Source organism: Canis lupus, chromosome 1, assembly GCF_003254725.2.
Source record: "Canis lupus dingo isolate Sandy chromosome 1, ASM325472v2, whole genome shotgun sequence".
NCBI lineage: Eukaryota > Metazoa > Chordata > Mammalia > Carnivora > Canidae > Canis > Canis lupus.
Window position 1 is genome coordinate 108,783,051 of NC_064243.1, and position 17,501 is coordinate 108,800,551.

General features: G+C 57.9%; 2 protein-coding genes across 5 annotated transcripts; one reads left to right on the forward strand and one right to left on the reverse strand.

Moving 5' to 3' along the window:
- Positions 1-859: 859 nt before the first annotated feature.
- LOC112643697 (basic proline-rich protein-like) lies at positions 860-9,823 on the reverse strand. Its single transcript, XM_025421846.1, has 4 exons — positions 9,723-9,823; positions 6,786-7,776; positions 1,674-1,934; positions 860-883 (listed from the first exon to the last, which is right to left on the reverse strand). Exons 1-4 carry the CDS (start codon positions 9,821-9,823, stop codon positions 860-862), a joined length of 1,377 nt encoding a protein of 458 aa, XP_025277631.1.
- On the forward strand, positions 5,871-14,905 carry BBC3 (BCL2 binding component 3). Of its 4 annotated transcripts, XM_035712455.2 has the most exons (5): positions 7,714-7,738; positions 9,299-9,388; positions 9,807-10,095; positions 11,487-11,677; positions 13,804-14,905. In XM_035712455.2, exons 3-5 carry the CDS (start codon positions 9,822-9,824, stop codon positions 13,918-13,920), a joined length of 582 nt encoding a protein of 193 aa, XP_035568348.1. In that variant the 5' UTR covers positions 7,714-7,738; positions 9,299-9,388; positions 9,807-9,821; the 3' UTR covers positions 13,921-14,905. The 4 variants fall into 4 exon arrangements, with proteins under 4 accessions (XP_035568347.1, XP_025280313.1, XP_025280314.1 ...); XM_035712454.2 differs by lacking the exons at positions 7,714-7,738; positions 9,299-9,388 and adding an exon at positions 5,871-5,999; XM_025424528.3 differs by lacking the exons at positions 7,714-7,738; positions 9,299-9,388 and adding an exon at positions 6,808-7,118.
- The last annotated feature ends 2,596 nt before the right edge of the window (positions 14,906-17,501 follow it).

Here is a 17,501-nt window from a genome sequence, read left to right on the forward strand (position 1 = left end):
CAGAACTTCACAGGATAGCACACTGACACGCAGTCACAGTCACAGACACCCAATGGGACAAACGGTAGCCGGCTGACACACAGCACCATCTTCCTGACGCACACAATTAACTGCTACACAGTGGCACACTGACAGTCACACACACCCACACACTGCACCTTGGCACAACCACCACCCTCACATGTCAACCCTTTGACACACAGCACACTGACCCAACAGACCTCCAGAGAACTCTCCAGTACACAAACACACAGTCACACAAACACCACCCCCATCCTTGCCCTTGCCCCAGTAAGATGTGTGCAATGTGGGATGCTGGAGGGGGTGGGTGTGCTGAGTGGGCTGGTGTGTGTGTGCGTGTGCTTATGCCTCCCCCTCCCGGCCCTTCCTGGGGGGGGCGGGGCCATGCGGCAGCCGCTGTTACCGGGTAAACTTCCCCGCCCCCCCAGCGCGGCCATTAGTCAACCCCCCCCAGGATGATGTCATCGCCTCATTCTGGAGGCTGAGTAATCCTCGACTCCGCCCCCCCCAGGTACCGGGGTAGGGGCGGGCCGCACCTGGGCTCACCAGGGTCTGGAGCTAGGGGCTCTGCTCCCTGGGTCTCTCTGGGGTGGGGACTAAGGACTCTGAGGCTCTCTGGAGTGGCCTGGGGACTCACGTCAGGGTCCCTGGAGGCTGGAGGCTCCCAGTCCTGGATCCCTGGTGGCCAACTAAAGGCACTGGAAGGCTGGAACTTCCAGACCTGGGGGCCAGAGCACTCTAGGGTCCCAAGACTGGGAAGAGTCCCCCTGCACCACTGTGAGGGGCTGGGTCACCTCGGCAGGTGTCTGGAGGGAGAGGTGTCTGAGAGACTGGGGGTTTAGACTCCCAGGTCCGTGGTACCCTGGGGGGGGGGGAGCGGTGATTGCCATGGAGTCAAAGGGTGACTGTGGGGTCAGATGCCCGAGTCCGGGGAGATCAACAAGCTTGACCCTGGGGGAAAGGGTTGGGGATGGGGGGTGGAAGCTAGCAGATCTGCACCCTGGGTCAGGGCAGGTGGTCATCTGGATGAGTTGGACACCTGAGAGTCTGGGGACTGTTGGGGGCGAGGGGGCTTCCAGTACCAATAATGGTGAGGGCCAGGATGCCCATCTGGGCATCTCAGAGCCTGAGACCCAAAAGCCCAAGTCCCTGTTTTGGGAGGTGGGGGGAGTGGGGATGCTGCGTCCTAACTTTTACAGCATCAGACAGGCCTGGAGTCCCCTTTTGGGGGCACCCTCAGCCCTTGTTTCCGGGGACTGGGAAACTAATCCCCTGGGGTGCTGGAACTCATACCCTGATGTCACAGGAGGAGGGCATGCCTGGGTCCTTTGGGGAGGGCAGGGGCCCTCCTTATGGGGTCAGGACTCTGGGTCCTTTTCTGAGGAACGGAGGAATGGGGAATCCTCAGCTTCTTTTTCAAGATGCCCGAATCTTGTTTTGGGGTGGGGGTCAGGACGCCCAGGGCTCCTCTGGGAGGGGGGCGCTGGGTCCCCGTTTTCACAAGGCCAACTCCAGCGTACCTTCCGGGCGGGTGGAGACAAGGGCTGCGCAGCCCCTGTTTCCAGCCCATCCCAAGTGCCCATCCTCGCCCGGGAGCGCGGGGCGGGGTGTGGGGGGGAGGGGGATGGGACGGTGCCCAGCCCGGGCCTCACCCCAGCCGGCCGCAGGCTTGCAGGCCGTGCGCCCGGCGGCTCCCCGGGGCCCGGCTCCCCGCCCCCCGCGCCGAGGGCTCCCCCAGATCCGCGCGGGCGGGCGCGGCGGCGGCCAATGAGCGCGCTCGCCGTCTCCGGGAGCCGGGCCGGCTCTGCCCGCCTGGCATTGGGCACGCGGTGGGCAGCGGCGGGCGGGGCCTGGGGGTCCTCGCGCCTGGTTGGGCCAGGCTTGTTGCTGGGTAACGGGGCGGCGAGTTTCCCCTGGCAACGGCGGCGGGTACCGCTCACTGGCTGGCCGGGAAGGAGGGGGGGCGCGGGCGCAGGCAGGCCCCGCAGACCCCAGCAACAGCGCGCGGCCCCCGCCCCGCCGGGGAGCGGTAACCTTCACACGCGCCGGCCGCTCGGACCCTGCGGACACCCGCGCCCCCGCCCAGCCCCCACCCGGCTCCGGTCCAGCCCCGGGGCCTGGGAGGCCGGCTGCACCCGGGAACCCAGGAGGGCCCCCTCCCCACCGCGCGAAGCCAGGACTCAGGCCCTGCAGTGAAAAGTTAAGTCCTTCCCAACTCCCTCTCCCCGATCTGCGAAATCTACTCACCCGGAATGGCTTACGAGATACTGGGGAAGGTGGTGTGGGTCTGCAGTAAGACAGCTGGGACATTTATTTTCTAGAACCAGCGCTTCACACGGAGGCCACTACGGCAGGGCACTGTTGTAAGTGCGTTGCGAACCTCGACCCACGTAATCCTCACAGTTCATTTGGGGTCCCGTGCTGACCCTCTTTCTACAGACAAGGAAACGGAGACAGGGAGGGAAAGCTGCTTGGTCAAGGTCATCATTTGAACCCAGGCAGCCTGGCTCCGGAGTCTGGGGCTTTTATCCCTTCACTGTGCCGAATGTCCCTTTGAGAGGCATTCATACTCACAGCTTTCTTGAAAATTATTTTTTTATCGTTTTTATTTATTTTTTAAGTATCTCTGTGCCCCACGTGGGGCTCAAACTCACAACCCCGAGATCAAGAGACCAGGGCTCTACTGACTGAGCCAGCCAGGGGCCCCTGAGGCATTCATATTCAAAATGAGAAACTTGGGACCCCTGGGCTGCTCAGTGGATGGGCGCCTGCCTTTGGACAGGACATGATCCTGGAGACCTGGAATCGAGTCCCGCATCGGGCTCCCTGCATGGAGCCTGCTTCTCTCTCTGCCTATGTCTCTGCCTCTGTGTGTGTCTTTCATGAATAAATAAATAAAATCTTAAAAAAAATGAGAAACTGTGCAAGTCCAGCAAAGCACACTAGTGGCTGGCCTGTGGGCTCCTGGCTTGCGACCCTCGCCCATCTTGGGTCTTAGCTTGAAATCCTTGTTTGGAGTCTCAGAGAGTCAGTAGACCCCCACACTGGTAGCATTCATGATGGGTAACATGCACTAATTATCCACTAGGCCCTACTGCTTTCTTTTTATCGACTTTCTGCAAAATCCTTTGAGGTAAGGACCTGTGCTCTCCCAACTCCAAGCAGAGGAAATTGAGGCTCAAACACATGACCACTGGCCCAAAGCCACACAGCAAGTTGGTGGCAGAGCTCGAGGACAATCCTAACTCGGGTCATTGAGACACAGAGTTCATTCTCTAGTGAGCTCTCCCAGCCGGCTTTGGAGGGATGGGCCACAGCTATGGGGATCCTGACTGATTTCTCTTGCCTGAGGGTCCTCATGCAGGGGTGATTGTGCCACCCAGGGGATATATGGCAATGTTTGGAGACATTTCTGATCGTCACAAAGTGGGAGCGGGGGTGCTACTGGCATCTAGTGGATAGAGGTCAGGGATGCTGCTGAGCATCCTACAAGGCACAAGACAGTCTCCAAAACAAGGAAACATCTGGCCCCTAATAGAGAGGCAGTTGAGAAACCCTGGTCTACACCAAGTCTGACACCACCACCACCACCAGCCACTACCACCCTCGTCCCTGACAACCACCCCACCACAGGCCCTTCTCATTTTCTCTCCAGCCGGTCTCTTCCTCACTCTGACTTTCTCCACTTCCCTGAACTGAGTCTTCCTGTCTCTCTCTGTTTGTATCTCTTTGTACCTCGGTTTCTCACCCTCCATCAGAGGTGTGGGTGACCCTCCAATCTTAAGAGATACCTTGTGTCCTCACCCCCCTCTAAAAAAAGAGACTCTTGTCCCCTATCCAGTGGAGCAGGAACCAAAGAGGCAAGGTGGAAAGGAGGCCCAGAATGCTCTTCCGGGAATTCAGAGGAGGGAGTCCCTTGGTCACTCAGGAGACCAAGTAAAGGTGGAGGTGGGGAAATGCAGGCTGGAAGACGCAGGTTGGGCCATCTCCTTTTCTGTACCCCTAGGGTAGAGGTCTCAAAAGGGAAGTCCTTAAGCTAGTCACAAACTTTCTTTTTCTTTGCCCACAGAGTGTTTATTTTTTTTAAGAATTTATTTATTCATTCATGAGACACACACACACACAGAGGCAGAGACACAGGCAGAGACAGAAGCATGTTCCATGCAGGGAGCCCAATGCAGAGAGAGAAGCAGGTTCCATGCAGGGAGCCCAATGCAGGACTCGATCCCGGAACTCCAGGATCATGCCCTGGGCCGAAGGCAGACACTCAACCGCTTAACCACCCAGGCATCCCACACACAGTGTTTAGTCTGGAGTTTGTACATCTCTAGAAGGAAAACACTTGTTCCAATTAGCTACAGTCCCCACCACTCCCTATGGTCTTACACGGGACTCGTTTCTCTCATTTATTTAATCATGGCCCTTGAGGTTGAGCCCTCTCGTCCGGGGTAATAGGATGCCAGAATTTGGAACAGGATCTGGACTAGACAGTGGAAAGGATCTTGACTGGTGACAATACTATGGCCTGGGAAAACTCTTGGCCCACACCTCTACCCACCAAGCCAGATTCTTAGGTTCTTCACATTCATTCCCCTCCAGTCTCCCACCCCGGTCAGGACACCCCCACATCTCGTCTCCTGGTATCCAGTCTTCGATTGGAGCAACTGGAGGGCACAGGCCCATGAGTAACGGGCACAGGATAGACTGTGAGCTAGCCGAGGGCTGAGGCCTATTCCCCAGCTTCATCAGTGCCAGGCACAGAGCAAACACCCACAGTCATTAGTTACATCGGCGATAATAGTTACCGCTTATTAGGTGCTCACTCTGTCAGACAATGCACTCAGTGACTTCCATGCATGATCTCATTTCATAAATGTCCAAAGCAGCATTTCTGACACACCTTTAAACTTGGTCTTCAGTAAGAAACACACTTTCTCCATGACCTGCTGTGTATTCCCTATGTACAAGCAATGTTTCCACAGTAAAGTATTTTCCTTTGACTTCAGATTTTTTTAAATGATGTTTCGTTGTTGTTTTTTTTAATTTTTTTTTATAGCCTAGTCAAGAGCCACTTGAGCCGCAGGTAGAAGGACACCAGGGAAGTATTTGGGGTGACTGAAATGTTCCAAATCTTTGATTGTGGTGGTGTACACACATTTACACATATAGTGTACATTCATCTCAACTCATCAGACTGCACACTTAAAAAGAGTGAACTGAATTACGTGTAAATATATCTCAATAAAGTTAAAAAAAAAAAACTAAGATCCACAAAAGTGATTTCACAATGCATGGTTTGCTCGTGACCCACAGTTTGAAAACTACTGGGAGGAAGGGAGATGAAGGGAATGAGGGAGGGAGGGAGGCTGAATGAGCCATTTATTTATTATGTAAGTAAGTAAGCTCTATACCCAATGTGGGGCTTGAACTCACGACTTGGAGATCAAGAGTTGCCCACTCTATGGACTGAGCCAGCCAGGTGCCCCCCAGCTCCCTAATATTTATAGTAGGGAGATTTCACAGGATATATGCTTCCTGCTTCCCTTGGGAAATAGAGGAATCTGGCCTCAGAGGGAACCAAATCCGAGAACCCCGGAGAAGCCCACTTTTGCCCAGGTTTGGCATCCCTTCTGCAGTGCTGGGTGCTCAGAGATGACTTGCCCCATAGTTTGCTTAGGGGTGTGACACAGAGGAAATGGAAGGTGCAGAGGAACACAAAGCTCCAGGGAGGGAAGGATACAGAATCCCCAAGTCCAAGCCAGGGAAAGAGTAACAAGGAGAAACTGAGAAAGGGAACTGAAAGCCAGGAGGCAGGGTGCAAATCAATGCAGGGGCTGCCCGGGCATGTCCCTGTCAGGTGCTCGGGGTTTCCTTCTGGCCCTGTGGGTCCCCCGTCAGATCTGTGCCAAGCGCGGCTAGATGTGCCTGCTCCAGAGTGTGTCCCCATCAGTGGGCCAGTTACCAGGAACCTGTTACAGGTGTGCCTTGCGACTGTTCTGGGGGTCAGTTTTTATTTACGTCTGATTTGATCTATGTCTGTGAGGGGCAGTTTCTGACAGTTCTGATGTGTCAGCTGTGAACTGGCGTGGGTGGGTTTGTGTGCGTCCCTGTATAAGTGTCACCTCGATCAGGCTGTGCGTCCAGGTGTCCCTGTACAGGTATGTGTGTGTGTGCGTGTGTGTGTGTCCACCTGCGCGGATCAGGAAGCGCGCCTTTCCTGAGAAGCTCTCAGCCTCTGACGACGGCGGGTGTGCTGGGGACGCCTGCTCCGTGGCAATGTTTGTGAACACAGTTTGTGGGTGCGGGTGTTTTGCAACACAGCCCCGTTCACCGTGTCGGTCGGGGTGTCCCCCCATGGCCTTCTCGGCGATCGGGTCTCCGTGTTTGTGCCTGGGCGTGTGAGTGTGCGCCCCAGGCAGCGTGAGGCTTTGCACATCCACGTCCGGGCCCCAGGTGTGCGTTTGTGCGCGTGTGGCCGTATGCCTGCCAGCACGTGACTCTGTGTCCCCCGGAGCGCGTGTCTGTGGGTCCCAGTCAGTGTGTCAGTGTGTCAGGCCGTCGGGGCGGCCCCGGTCCGCACAGCTCGGGGCTCCTCGCCGCCGGCCGGGCCCGCCCCGCCCCCGGCCGCAGGGAAACCCCCGCGCGGAGGTAGGGGGGGCGCGGCGCGCGCCTGCAAGTCCCGACTTGTCCGCGGCGGGCGGGCGGGGCCGTGGCGTCACGCGGGGGCGGGGCGTGGGACCCGCCGGGCGGGGGCGGGGCGGGGCGGGGCGGCCGCCGAGCGGGCCGGGGATCCGCCGGGCGGCCTGAGACGCGGCGCGAGCCACATGCGAGCGGGCGCCTGGCGGCGGCGGCGGCGGCGGCGGCGGCAGCAGCAGCAGGATCGGCGGCGGCGGCCACGACGCGGACGCGCCTCCAGCCCGAGCGGGAGCAGCAGCGGCCACAGCAGCAGCAGCCGCCACTGCAGTTAGAGCGGCAGTAGCCGCCGCCGCCGCAGCAGCAACAGCCGCCGCAAGGAGCGGCGCTCGGCGGGCGCGCCCTCTTGAAGGAAGCCGCCCGCCCCCCATCACCGCCCCCTCCGGCGTGTTCATGCCCCCGGGGTGAGTGTGCGCACCCCGAATCCCCGTCGGCCGCGATGGGCCAGGCCGGGTGGGCTCCCTGGAGGAGGTGGCAGGACTGCGCTGGGAGAGCCGCGGGGGCGCGCTGCATGCCCACACCGCGCCTCGCTCCCTCCCCACCCTGCGTCCCACGAACGACCCTGGGTTGGGGTAGCTGGGCGGGAGGCACTGAGGGTCCGGGAGCGCAGGTGCCTCAGCGGTCTGGCGGGTTTGTTTACAAACAATGGGGTGCGGGCTCGGCAGCGCCCCCTGGCGGCCAGTGCGGGCCCGGGGAAGTGAGTCGACCCCGACTGCCCCGGCCCCCGCAGTCCGGGAGGGGCGCGGGGGGGGGGGCGGCTGGTAGGGGCGGCCACACCCCAGGCGCGCGCCCGCTGGGGGCGGCGACAGGGGGCGGCTCGCGGGCCGTGGAGTCTGCAGCTCCTGCGGGCGGGGGCTGCGCCCCAGCAACAGCCGGTTATTGGCCTCTCGCTCGCCTGGCGGGCGGGGCGGGCGCACGTGGCGGCGGCGGGGTGGGGGGGTGCAGTGACAGCAGAGGGGGGAGCCTGGGCCCGCCGTGGGAGCGCGCGTGTGCGGGGTTGTGGATCTGCAGGTGTCTCGCTTGGGTGTGTGCGTGTGTCTGGCTCCGAGTTTGTGCTGGGGTCTGCAGGGAGTGGTGGTGTCAGTCCAGGGGAATGTTGGGGCTGTGGCCCGTCGGGGTGTGTGTTTGAGTCCCCGTGTGTATTCCTGAGGTTCTTCCTATGTATGCCGTGCCCAAGGGGTGGGTGCTGTTTATGTGTAGTGTACCTGTGTGTGTGTGTGTGCGCGCGCGCGCGCTGTGTTCTGGGTGAGAGTTATCTGTGTGTGCTGTTTGGGGGTGATTCTATGGGTCTGTGTTGCCTGCGTGTGCACTCCAGTGGATGGTTGGAGTGTTTGTGTGTTGCTTGAGTGGGCTGTGTTTGAGGGTTTATATGTGTGTGTCTTGCCCGATGTGCTGTGTTTGTGTGTGCTTGTGTGTCTTGACTGTGTGTACTGTCTGTGACTGTCTGTGTATATCTCCAGGGCATGTGTCTCCGCTAAGCATTTGTGATGGTGTGGCTGCTGAATGCAACGTCTGTTTTCCTTCCAGGTGTGTGTGTGAATTCTGTGGTGTGTGTGTGTGTGTGTGGTGTGGGGGTTGTCTCGGTCTGTGTTTGGCTTGTGTGTCTGGCATCCGTGTCTGGGAATTGAGGATCTCAGCTCTGTGGGGTCTGTGCAGTGTAGTCAGTGGGTGTTGCTGGCAGCCTCTTGGAGTACGGGGCTGTGTCTGAGCCTCTGTGTGTGTCTTGTGTGTGTGTGTGTTGGGTCTGAGGGGCTTGTCTCTGTGATCGGCTGGCTCATGTGTGTCATGTGGGCTGCGTGTGTGTAGTGTTTATGTCAGTCACGTGAGACCAGTGTTTTCTGTGGGTGCTTTAGGTGTGCGCGCCACCAGGGCTGTGTGGGATTAGAGTTAGCTGTGGTGTGTGCGTGTGCGTGTGTGTGTCCGGGGCTGACAGTTGGTGATGGTGTTTCGAGGTTGGTGGAGGAGGATGAGTTGATGTCTGCTCTTCTGTGTCTGTGTGTCATTGCCGGCGTGTGTGGAGAGGCATCTGGGTCTGATGACATGTGTCTGTGTGTGCCTAATTTGCATGTGTCCTGGGGTCTGACAGATGGGGACCAGAGGGGCGTGTTTTGGTCTTGTCGGTCTGTGTGTGTCCATGTCTGGGTGGTGTTGATATTTGTGTGGGTCCTGAGGTGTGCAGGTCTTACCTCTTGGGTATGTATGGGGGGAGGGGCATGTGTGTTGGAGAAGTGTGACAGTGCCTATTTAGTGTGCTTCTGTGTCTGTGATGGCTGCACTATGTGTGTGTGTGTGTGTCCGTGGGCATATCAACAGTGGTCAGTTTGTAAGATTCTGACAGTTGGTATATGTGTGGGGATGGAGGGGGTTGTACCAGCCCGTCTGCATTGTGTGTACACTCTTCTGATGGTCTGTGTGTATGTGTATCTCCACGTTTTGGTCTGTGTGTGTGCCCTGTGTTGGGTCCCAGTATCAGAGACTGGGACCATTTCTGTGCAAATGGGAGATGAGGTGGGAGGTCAGGCTGGCAAGTTCCGAGCGAGACCTTACATATGTGGCGTGTACCCCTCACACCCCTACCCTCCAGTAGTCCCTGCCATTTGGGTCCTGCATGAGTCCCTGTGTGTAGCCAGAAGTTAGCCCCACCGGCCCATGCCCTGTGTGACTCCCAGGCTGGGTGAGTTTGTGTTTGGAGGCTGTCACCCCTCATGCACCCACACACCTGACACACTCCTCCATCTGGGTCCTGTGTGAGCCCTTGGACTTGCTGTGAGAGCCAACCTCCTTGCCCCTGTCGTGTGCCCATCACCATGTGCATGGGAGGCTGTCCTCAGCAGCCAGTGCCCTGCGTCTCACCCTTGGTGGGCGTGTGTCTTGTGGGGCCGGTCACACAGGTCCACATTCCCCCATCTGGGCCCTGTGTGTGGTGGGAGCCTTCCATGGGTTTCCCTGCGCCTGAAATGTGCTGATTGCTGTGTGCAGGAGCTGGGGGGGGGGGTTGTCCTGTGTACCCCAGGTTGGGGGGGTTGTTGCCGGGCCCTGGTGTCCCCCCTGCACCTCCCTGCTGACTGCAGCCCTCTCCCCCTGTCCTGCAGGCCCCAGGGAGCGCCATGGCCCGAGCACGCCAGGAGGGCAGCTCCCCGGAGCCCGTAGAGGGCCTGGCCCGCGACGGTCCGCGCCCGTTTCCCCTCAGCCGCCTGGTGCCCTCGGCCGTGTCCTGCGGCCTCTGCGAGCCCGGCCTGCCCGCCGCCCCTGCTGCCCCTGCCCTGCTGCCCGCTGCCTACCTCTGCGCCCCCACCGCCCCGCCCGCCGTCACCGCCGCCCTGGGGGGCCCCCGCTGGCCTGGGGGTCCCCGCAGCCGGCCCCGAGGCCCGCGCCCCGACGGTGAGTGCCGCCCCACCCGGGCGCCCCGGGATGCTGGGAGCCGGGAAAGAGACCCTGAGCCACTGAAGAAGTGGGAGCGAGTGGGGGGAGGTGGCGAGCCGGCCGGGCCACAGGGAGGGTGTGGCCAGTGTGGTCTTTGTGTTGCAAGAAGCAGGAAGACGGAGTGGGAGGCTGGGGGCGGGGGGAGGCCGAGTGGGAAGTCCCTCCTGGAATCTGACTGCAGTCCGCGAGTTGCGGCCCACGGCCTTTTCCGGGCCTGGGGCAACAGCTGTTTCGCAGCCCCCCTCCCCTAGTCTGGGTCTCCTTAACCTCCCCGAGGACTGTGGTTGGAGAGTGTGGGCAGAGCGAGAGGACTGTCACTTCAGGACTTGGGGGGATGGGGGTGGCCTTTTGCCTTTCTCCGCATCTCTGGTCGGGCCGCCCTCTCCGCAGTCCGGGCGGAGGAAGGGGAGGGGGAGGGGCCATTGTGTGGGCAAAGTAGGGGTGGGGGAGGCGAGAGTGGGAAAGTGAGTCTTGGGGAGGGAAGGGTTAAAGGTCCCCTGCCGGATGGGCTGTTAACCCTGTGGTGCCCTGCTAGCCCCATCCCAGCGAGCACGCTCGGGGGCAGGGAAGATTGTCCTGCTTCGCCTCTCCACCCCAAGGCCTCACCCTGTCCCCGGAGCCCAGGGAGGTCAGGGGAGAACAAACTTCCCCGGCTGGGTTCCCAGGCGGCGGGGGCAAGAGGGGCCGCGATTTCAGGACTGCAGTCACAGGTGTGGAAACTGAGGCCCCTCGCAGTGACTGGAGGGAGGAAGAGACTGCGGGGCAGCTCGGAAGGGGGTGGGGCAGGAAGGCATCTCCCGAATCCCAGCCCCCCAGGCCCGTGCTCGGAGGCAGCCAGTCTGGCCTCCTGGTCTCCGTGCCCCTGCCACATCCGGGGGTGTGGCTTCACTGTGGTTGGACACCAGAGGGCAGGAGACCTGAGGCTTGTGACTGGGTGTAGTCAGTCGCCGTATCCCTATGTGACCTTGGGCGGCTTCTTACGGTGGGCCTCAGTTTCCCCATCCGTTAAATGGAGTCGGCAAAATTTGGCCCCGTTTTGGAATAGTTAGGTTGGAATAGTTAGGAAGGACCTCCAGACTCACACGGGTAGTGGGGTGGTAGTTGGCCAGACAGGTAACCCCCAGAGCGGCCTCCCCAGGACCTCTCCTTCCTTTCTGGTGCCTGGAGAGAAGCTGAGAAACCTGGCCTCAGGAGGGGAAAACGGAACCGCTAGAAATGAGGCGGGGAGCAGAAAGGAAATCGGGAGGCTGGACAAGGGAGAAGCGGGCCCTGGCTAATCGGTCCCACCGGGACGCCGCAGGGCCAGCAGGGGTGGCGGGTGCTGACCGCGCTCCCCCGGCTTTTCCCAGGTCCTCAGCCCTCACTGTCGCCGGCGGAACAGCACCTGGAATCGCCGGTGCCCAGCGCCCCGGGGGCCCTGGCGGGCGGTCCCACCCAAGCAGCCCCGGGAGTCCGGGGGGAGGAGGAGCAGTGGGCCCGGGAGATCGGGGCCCAGCTGCGGCGGATGGCGGACGACCTCAACGCGCTGTACGAGCGGCGGGTGAGTGTTGGGGGAGGGGTAGACGGCAGGTGGGACTTCCCGCCCGGGAGGGGGCTGCGGGCGGCCCCGCCAGATGTGCGGCAGCTGCTGCCCGGCGCGGCGGGGTCGCGCTGGGGACAGGCAGGTGGGAGGGGCGACGGGCCCACGGACCTGCCGAAGGGCCCGCGCCGCGGCTGGCACGACCCGGGCAAGGGCCGGGACCGCCTCGAGCGCCGCGGCGCGTCCGTGGCCCGCGGCCGCGGGGACTGAGGGCGGCGCTCGGCGGAGCAGCTCATATATCCCGGGCTATTTATAGCCGGTGAGTCAGCAGCGGCGGCGCGGCCGCGCCCGCCCCTCCCACCCGCCGGCGCGCGCGGCCAGCCCCGCGCCACACAGCTTCCCGGGCGGCCGGGGGCGGGCCCTGGAGCCCCGCCCCGCGGGAGGCCCCGCCCCCGAGCCCGCGCCCGCGCCGCGGCCTCTCGTTAAAACGAGATCTTGGAAGCCTGTGGCGTACGGCAGAGAACAACAAATATCAGGGTGCCGACCGCCCAGCTCTGTCCAATCCGAACACTGCACCCGCACTGCTTGCTTATTGAAAGAAAAACAAAACCCGGATGCGGTGAAGCCCCTCGCTCCCCTCCCTGACCCTCTTCTCCTCCTTTCCAAAGGAAACCTCTCAAGTTGGCTTGTCCCATGACTCCGCAGGTGTTGATTCTTTTACTACGTATTTATCAGGCCACAAACAATGCTTACGTTTGCGGGATGTTTTTGGCTTAATATACATGATATGGTGTGCTCCTCTCCAAACTTTTCCCCCCTGTATTGGGTTGGAGATTGATTATGTGGGCAAGGAAGCTTTTAGTTCATACACTTTCACTGCTTTGTAGCATTCTGTGGGATCAACATACAGTATCCTTGTTCATTTTCTCATTGACGGATATTTAGGATTTTTTAAAATTTTCAAATTTTTATTGGCTTGAGTTTTTTGTTTTTTGCTTTTTTGCCTCTTCCAAATGATGGATATCTCCGGTGCACTTGTGTGTACCTCCAGAGTAGAGACCTGGGTGCTCTGCCCTCCTCAGCTTTACTAGATGATTGCTAGCTTGCTCACACAGATAGATGGCTGTGCTAGGTGGCATCCCACCGCAGTGTGACACTGGCAGGCTTTTCAACTGATGCCATTATGAAGTGCCCCCTTTGCTACCTCCTGGCTGCAAGAGCTAGTGGGGAGTGATGAGGGGGCAGGGGGTGGTACAAGGCATCCCACACCCTGGCACCTACTAGGATCATCAGGAAGGTTTATCTGACCTTGTTCTCATCTGTAAGATGAATTTTCTCATCTGTAAGATGAATTTCTCCTCCTTTTGTGGGGCTAATACTAGGTGGGTCCTGCTTATTAGCATCTGGCCATGCACTCAGGATAGGGGGTGGGACAGGGCTAGCTTACCTTTAATTTTTACTCACGGGGAGTCTTTTCTTCTATGTAGCTTCCTTCATTTTCACTTTCCTAGCAATTTGGAACTGAGAGGGTCCTAGAGGCCACCCCAAGCCTTCATCCTGTTGCTGGAAAGAGGGCAGGGGTTAGCTTTGCCTGGATATACTTCTGTGCCTGCCTCAGCACAGAAGGTAAACTATTGTTCCCAGTTATTGTCCTTCCACAGATTGTTCTAGAATCACTGAGACTAAGGAATCTGACTAGACTGAGACAGGGAATCACATGCTCTCTTTTCTCCCCCTTCCCACTATTGAGGGCAGGCCAGGCCATGCTGCCATCCAGCCTCCCCCACCCTCAGGTCTGGCTGACTTTGGCTGGGTGACTTTCTCATCTGGAAACTGGAGCCTAGGGGAGCAGTTGCTTGATACATGCACTGTACTGAGGGCGTTTCGTCTGCATCCTCTCCATCCTATTCTGTTCTAGATGAGGATGCTGTCTTCCCCTGAGATGATGACAGGGGCCCCCAGTGGTGGGAGTAGCTGGGATTTAGACCCAAATAACAATAATAGTACCTACCACTGAGGGTTGGTTGAGAGTGTAGCTAGCTCACTCTTAGGAGGACCGTGTCTTCCTCCTTGCTGCCCTTGGGCCTGACCACCAATGTGTCCCTGTCACAGGATGCTCTAACTTCCTCTTCTCTCTCTCCCCCTAGAGACAAGAGGAGCAGCAGCGACACCGCCCCTCACCCTGGAGGGTCCTGTACAATCTCATCATGGGACTCCTGCCCTTACCCAGGGGCCGTGGAGCCCCGGAGATGGAGCCCAATTAGGTGCCTGCACCCGCCCGGTGGACATCAGGGACTTGGGGGGCAGGACCCTCCCACCTCCTGATGCCCTGGCCAGCGCGGGGGACTTTTTCTGCACCATGTAGCATACTGGACTACCAGCCCTGCCTGTCCCAGGGGCAGACCAGGGCAGCCACTCCAGCCCCAGCCCCGGCCTAACCTGGGTGCACTGATGGAGATGTGGACTCCTGGGTCCCTGGCTGAGAAGCCAGGGGAGAGAGGGCTGACGGACTCAGCGTCTGAAGGCGGCGGTGACGGAGAGGGTGGGGACGGAGCCGCCTGCTTCTGCCGCCCACCACCATCTCAGGAAAGGCTGCTGGTGCTGGCTGCCCGTTCCAGCTGCAGGGGTGACACTGGGGTGGGGAGTCTCCATCCCAGTGCTCCTTCACTTTGGGCCTGGCCTCAGGCCCCTGGTGCTTCCCCCCCTCCTCCTGGGGAGGGGGCCCGTGAAGAGCAAATGAGCCAAACGTGACCACTAGCCTCCTGGAGCCAGAGAATGGGGTGGGTCTGATGGCTGCCCCAGCCCAGCGCCCAGCCATCTTCCCTGAGCCAGCCGGCGGGTGGTGGGCATGCCTGTCTCACCTTCATCTGGGGGTGGCCAGGAGGGGCCCAGACTGTGAATCCTGTGCTCTGCCCGTGACCACCCCCCGCCCCCATCAATCCCATTGCATAGGTTTAGAGAGAGCACGTGTGACCACTGGCATTCATTTGGGGGGTGGGATATTTGGCGGAAACCGCCCCAGCCTTAGTCCCCAGGGCGAAGCGCTGGGGGGAAAGACGGGGAGTCAGGGAGGGGGGGAATCGCAGAAGAGGGAGGAGTCTGGGAGCGGGGAGGGATGGCCCAGCCTGTAAAATACTGTATATGCGCTGCTGTAGATACCGGAATGAATTTTCTGTACATGTTTGGTTAATTTTTTTTGTACATGATTTTTGTATGTTTCCTTTTCAATAAAATCAGATTGGAACAGTGGATACTCTTTCTGCTTTCTTTCCTCACATGGTCTGGTCCAAGCCTCTGTGACTCCTAGGAGGTGAGAGAGGCAGTCCACAGAGCACATCTGCTGTCTAGTTGTACCCAAAGGGTGGCTAAGGAGAGTGGGTGCCACTGTATGCACTCTGCCTTCGTGCATCCCTACACAACTCTCACCAAACGCAAAGCCCCATGAGGGCCGGGTTTTAAGTAATCTCCACACCCAGTGTGGGGCTGGAACTCACAAGCCCAAGATTCTGAAGCTGAGTCATCCAAGAGCCCCAAGGGCAGAGGGTTTTTTCTCGGTGCTTTATCTTCACTGGATAAAGTGTGTCCTGGAAGCTCAATATTTACTGGACGAATGAACGGCCTATAACTTATTCAGAAGCACCGCCATGAGGAGTCCTGGGGAACAGGTCAGTAATGAGACTGATCTTGTGCCTGCCCTCATGGAGGCAGGTGATATCTGGGAGAAGACCTCAAGCTAAGATCAAGGTGAAGCTTCACCTATGCAGCTGCCCTAAGGCCTAACACGCTGCCTGGCATAAGAAGCCTGTGATTAATATAAGGGGAGCTCCTGGGGCAGCCCCGGTGGCACAGCGGTTTAGCGCCGCCTGCAGCCCAGGGTGTGATCCTGGAGACCCAGGATCGAGTCCCACATCAGGCTCCTTGCATGGAGCCTGCTTCTCCCTCTGCCTGTGTCTCTGCCTGTGTCTCTCTCTGCGTGTCTCTCATGAATAAATAAATAAAATCTTAAAAAAAAAGGGTTGGGGGGGAGCTCCTACCGTTATCCTCCTGAAAACAAGGCAACCGGCCAAATGCTTTCCTTATGCCCTCTCCTACATGACTGGCACAGACACAGGTTCAGATCCCAGGTCTGTCCCTTCTGGTAGTCCTCACTGGTAGCGGGGAAATGGCCCTTCTAAAAGATCAGGGTAAGGTAAATGGGAACAATCACTTTGGAAAGGAATTTGGCAAAAGCTTGTCAAGCAAAGGATGCAATTATCTATACCAGCAATTGCCTTCCTGGGTGTCCTCCCTTAGAAGTGCATGTGCACAAATGTCCAAGTCTGCTTTAGGCATGCAACAGAATAACAGCACGTTAGCTGGAATGAACTAGAACTCTATGAACAAGCAACAAATAATGGTGAGCAAAAATTAGAAAAAAGCAGGTGGCAAAATGATGGTGGGTACCTGGGTGTTTGTTCTATTATTCTCCATATTTTCCGCCATGCTTAAATGCTTGTGCACAGAGCCCAAGGCCCCTGGCGGGATGGGGTGGGGGGTGGGGGGTTCACACCCAGCTCTCTGGCAGCTTGGCTCCCCTGCAGAGGATGCTTCGTACTGCCACAACCAACTGCTTTCCCTTGTCAGTAACAGTTAGTGGAACTATTGACATGGCTGAATGAGGCCTATCAATTTTATTGTTTTCTCTTTGTGTTCTGGTTCCCTTTCCTGTCTTCTCGTGGATTATTTGAATACTTCCTCCGAGATTTTGCTCTCAGCAGTTCAGCTTTTAGTAGTACCTACCTCTCCTCGGTCTATTTGGGGTCCGTATTGTACCACTTCACTTACATTGTAGAATCGGCCACTGCATAGGCCACAGGTCCTTCAGACCCTTCCCACCATTTGGCGCCATCGTGGTGACACGGCTTACATCTCCACACATCACAAATCCCACAAGGTAGTGGCATAACTTTTGCTTTCAAAATCATATAGATTGCAAAGAAATCTAAGAGGCTAGAGAGTCCTTAGCAATCTTTCACCACCGGGTTACCATTTATAGAAAGTACTCTTCGATGCAGCCTGAAGTTCCAAGTTTCTCCTGGGATAACATCCCCCAAGGTTGAAGAACTTCCATTAGCATTTTGTATAGTGTATTTCTGCCAGTGACAAGATCTCTTAGGCTTCTTTTATCCGAAAATACTTGTTTTAACTGGTTATAGAATTCTGGGGTTGACGGTTTCTCTTCAGCCTCTTGATCCGTCTCTGATCGCCATCTTTACTGGAGAACTCCAGGAACACCTGAATCACAGTCCCCCTGCTTGTAATGTGTTGTTTTTATCAGGCTGCTTTCAAGACTTTAAAAAAATCTGTGCCTCTTTTTAGACTGGATAATTCCTACCAATGTATTTCCAGTGCATGAAGTCTCTCATCCCCATTCTGCTATTAGGTTTACCACTAAAATTGCGGGTACTGTATTTTCTGGGTTAGAATATCCATTTTGTTCTTTAATATTTTCTATTTCTCTGCCAAGATTTCTCATTTTTCAGCATTACACAGGTAATTTCCTTTTACCTGTTGTAGCATAGTTATAATAAATAGTTGCTTAAAATCCTTGTCTAATTCCAACACTTTTTTTTTTTTTTTTTTTTAATGTAGGCTCCAGGGATCCCGGGGTGGCGCAGCGGTTTGGCGCCTGCCTTTGGCCCAGGGCGCGATCCGGGAGACCCTGGATCGAATCCCACGTCAGGCTCCCGGTGCATGGAGCCTGCTTCTCCCTCTGCCTGTGTCTCTGTCTCTCTCTCTCTCTCTCTGTGACTATCATAAATAAATAAAAATTAAAAAAAAAATAATGTAGGCTCCACACCCAACA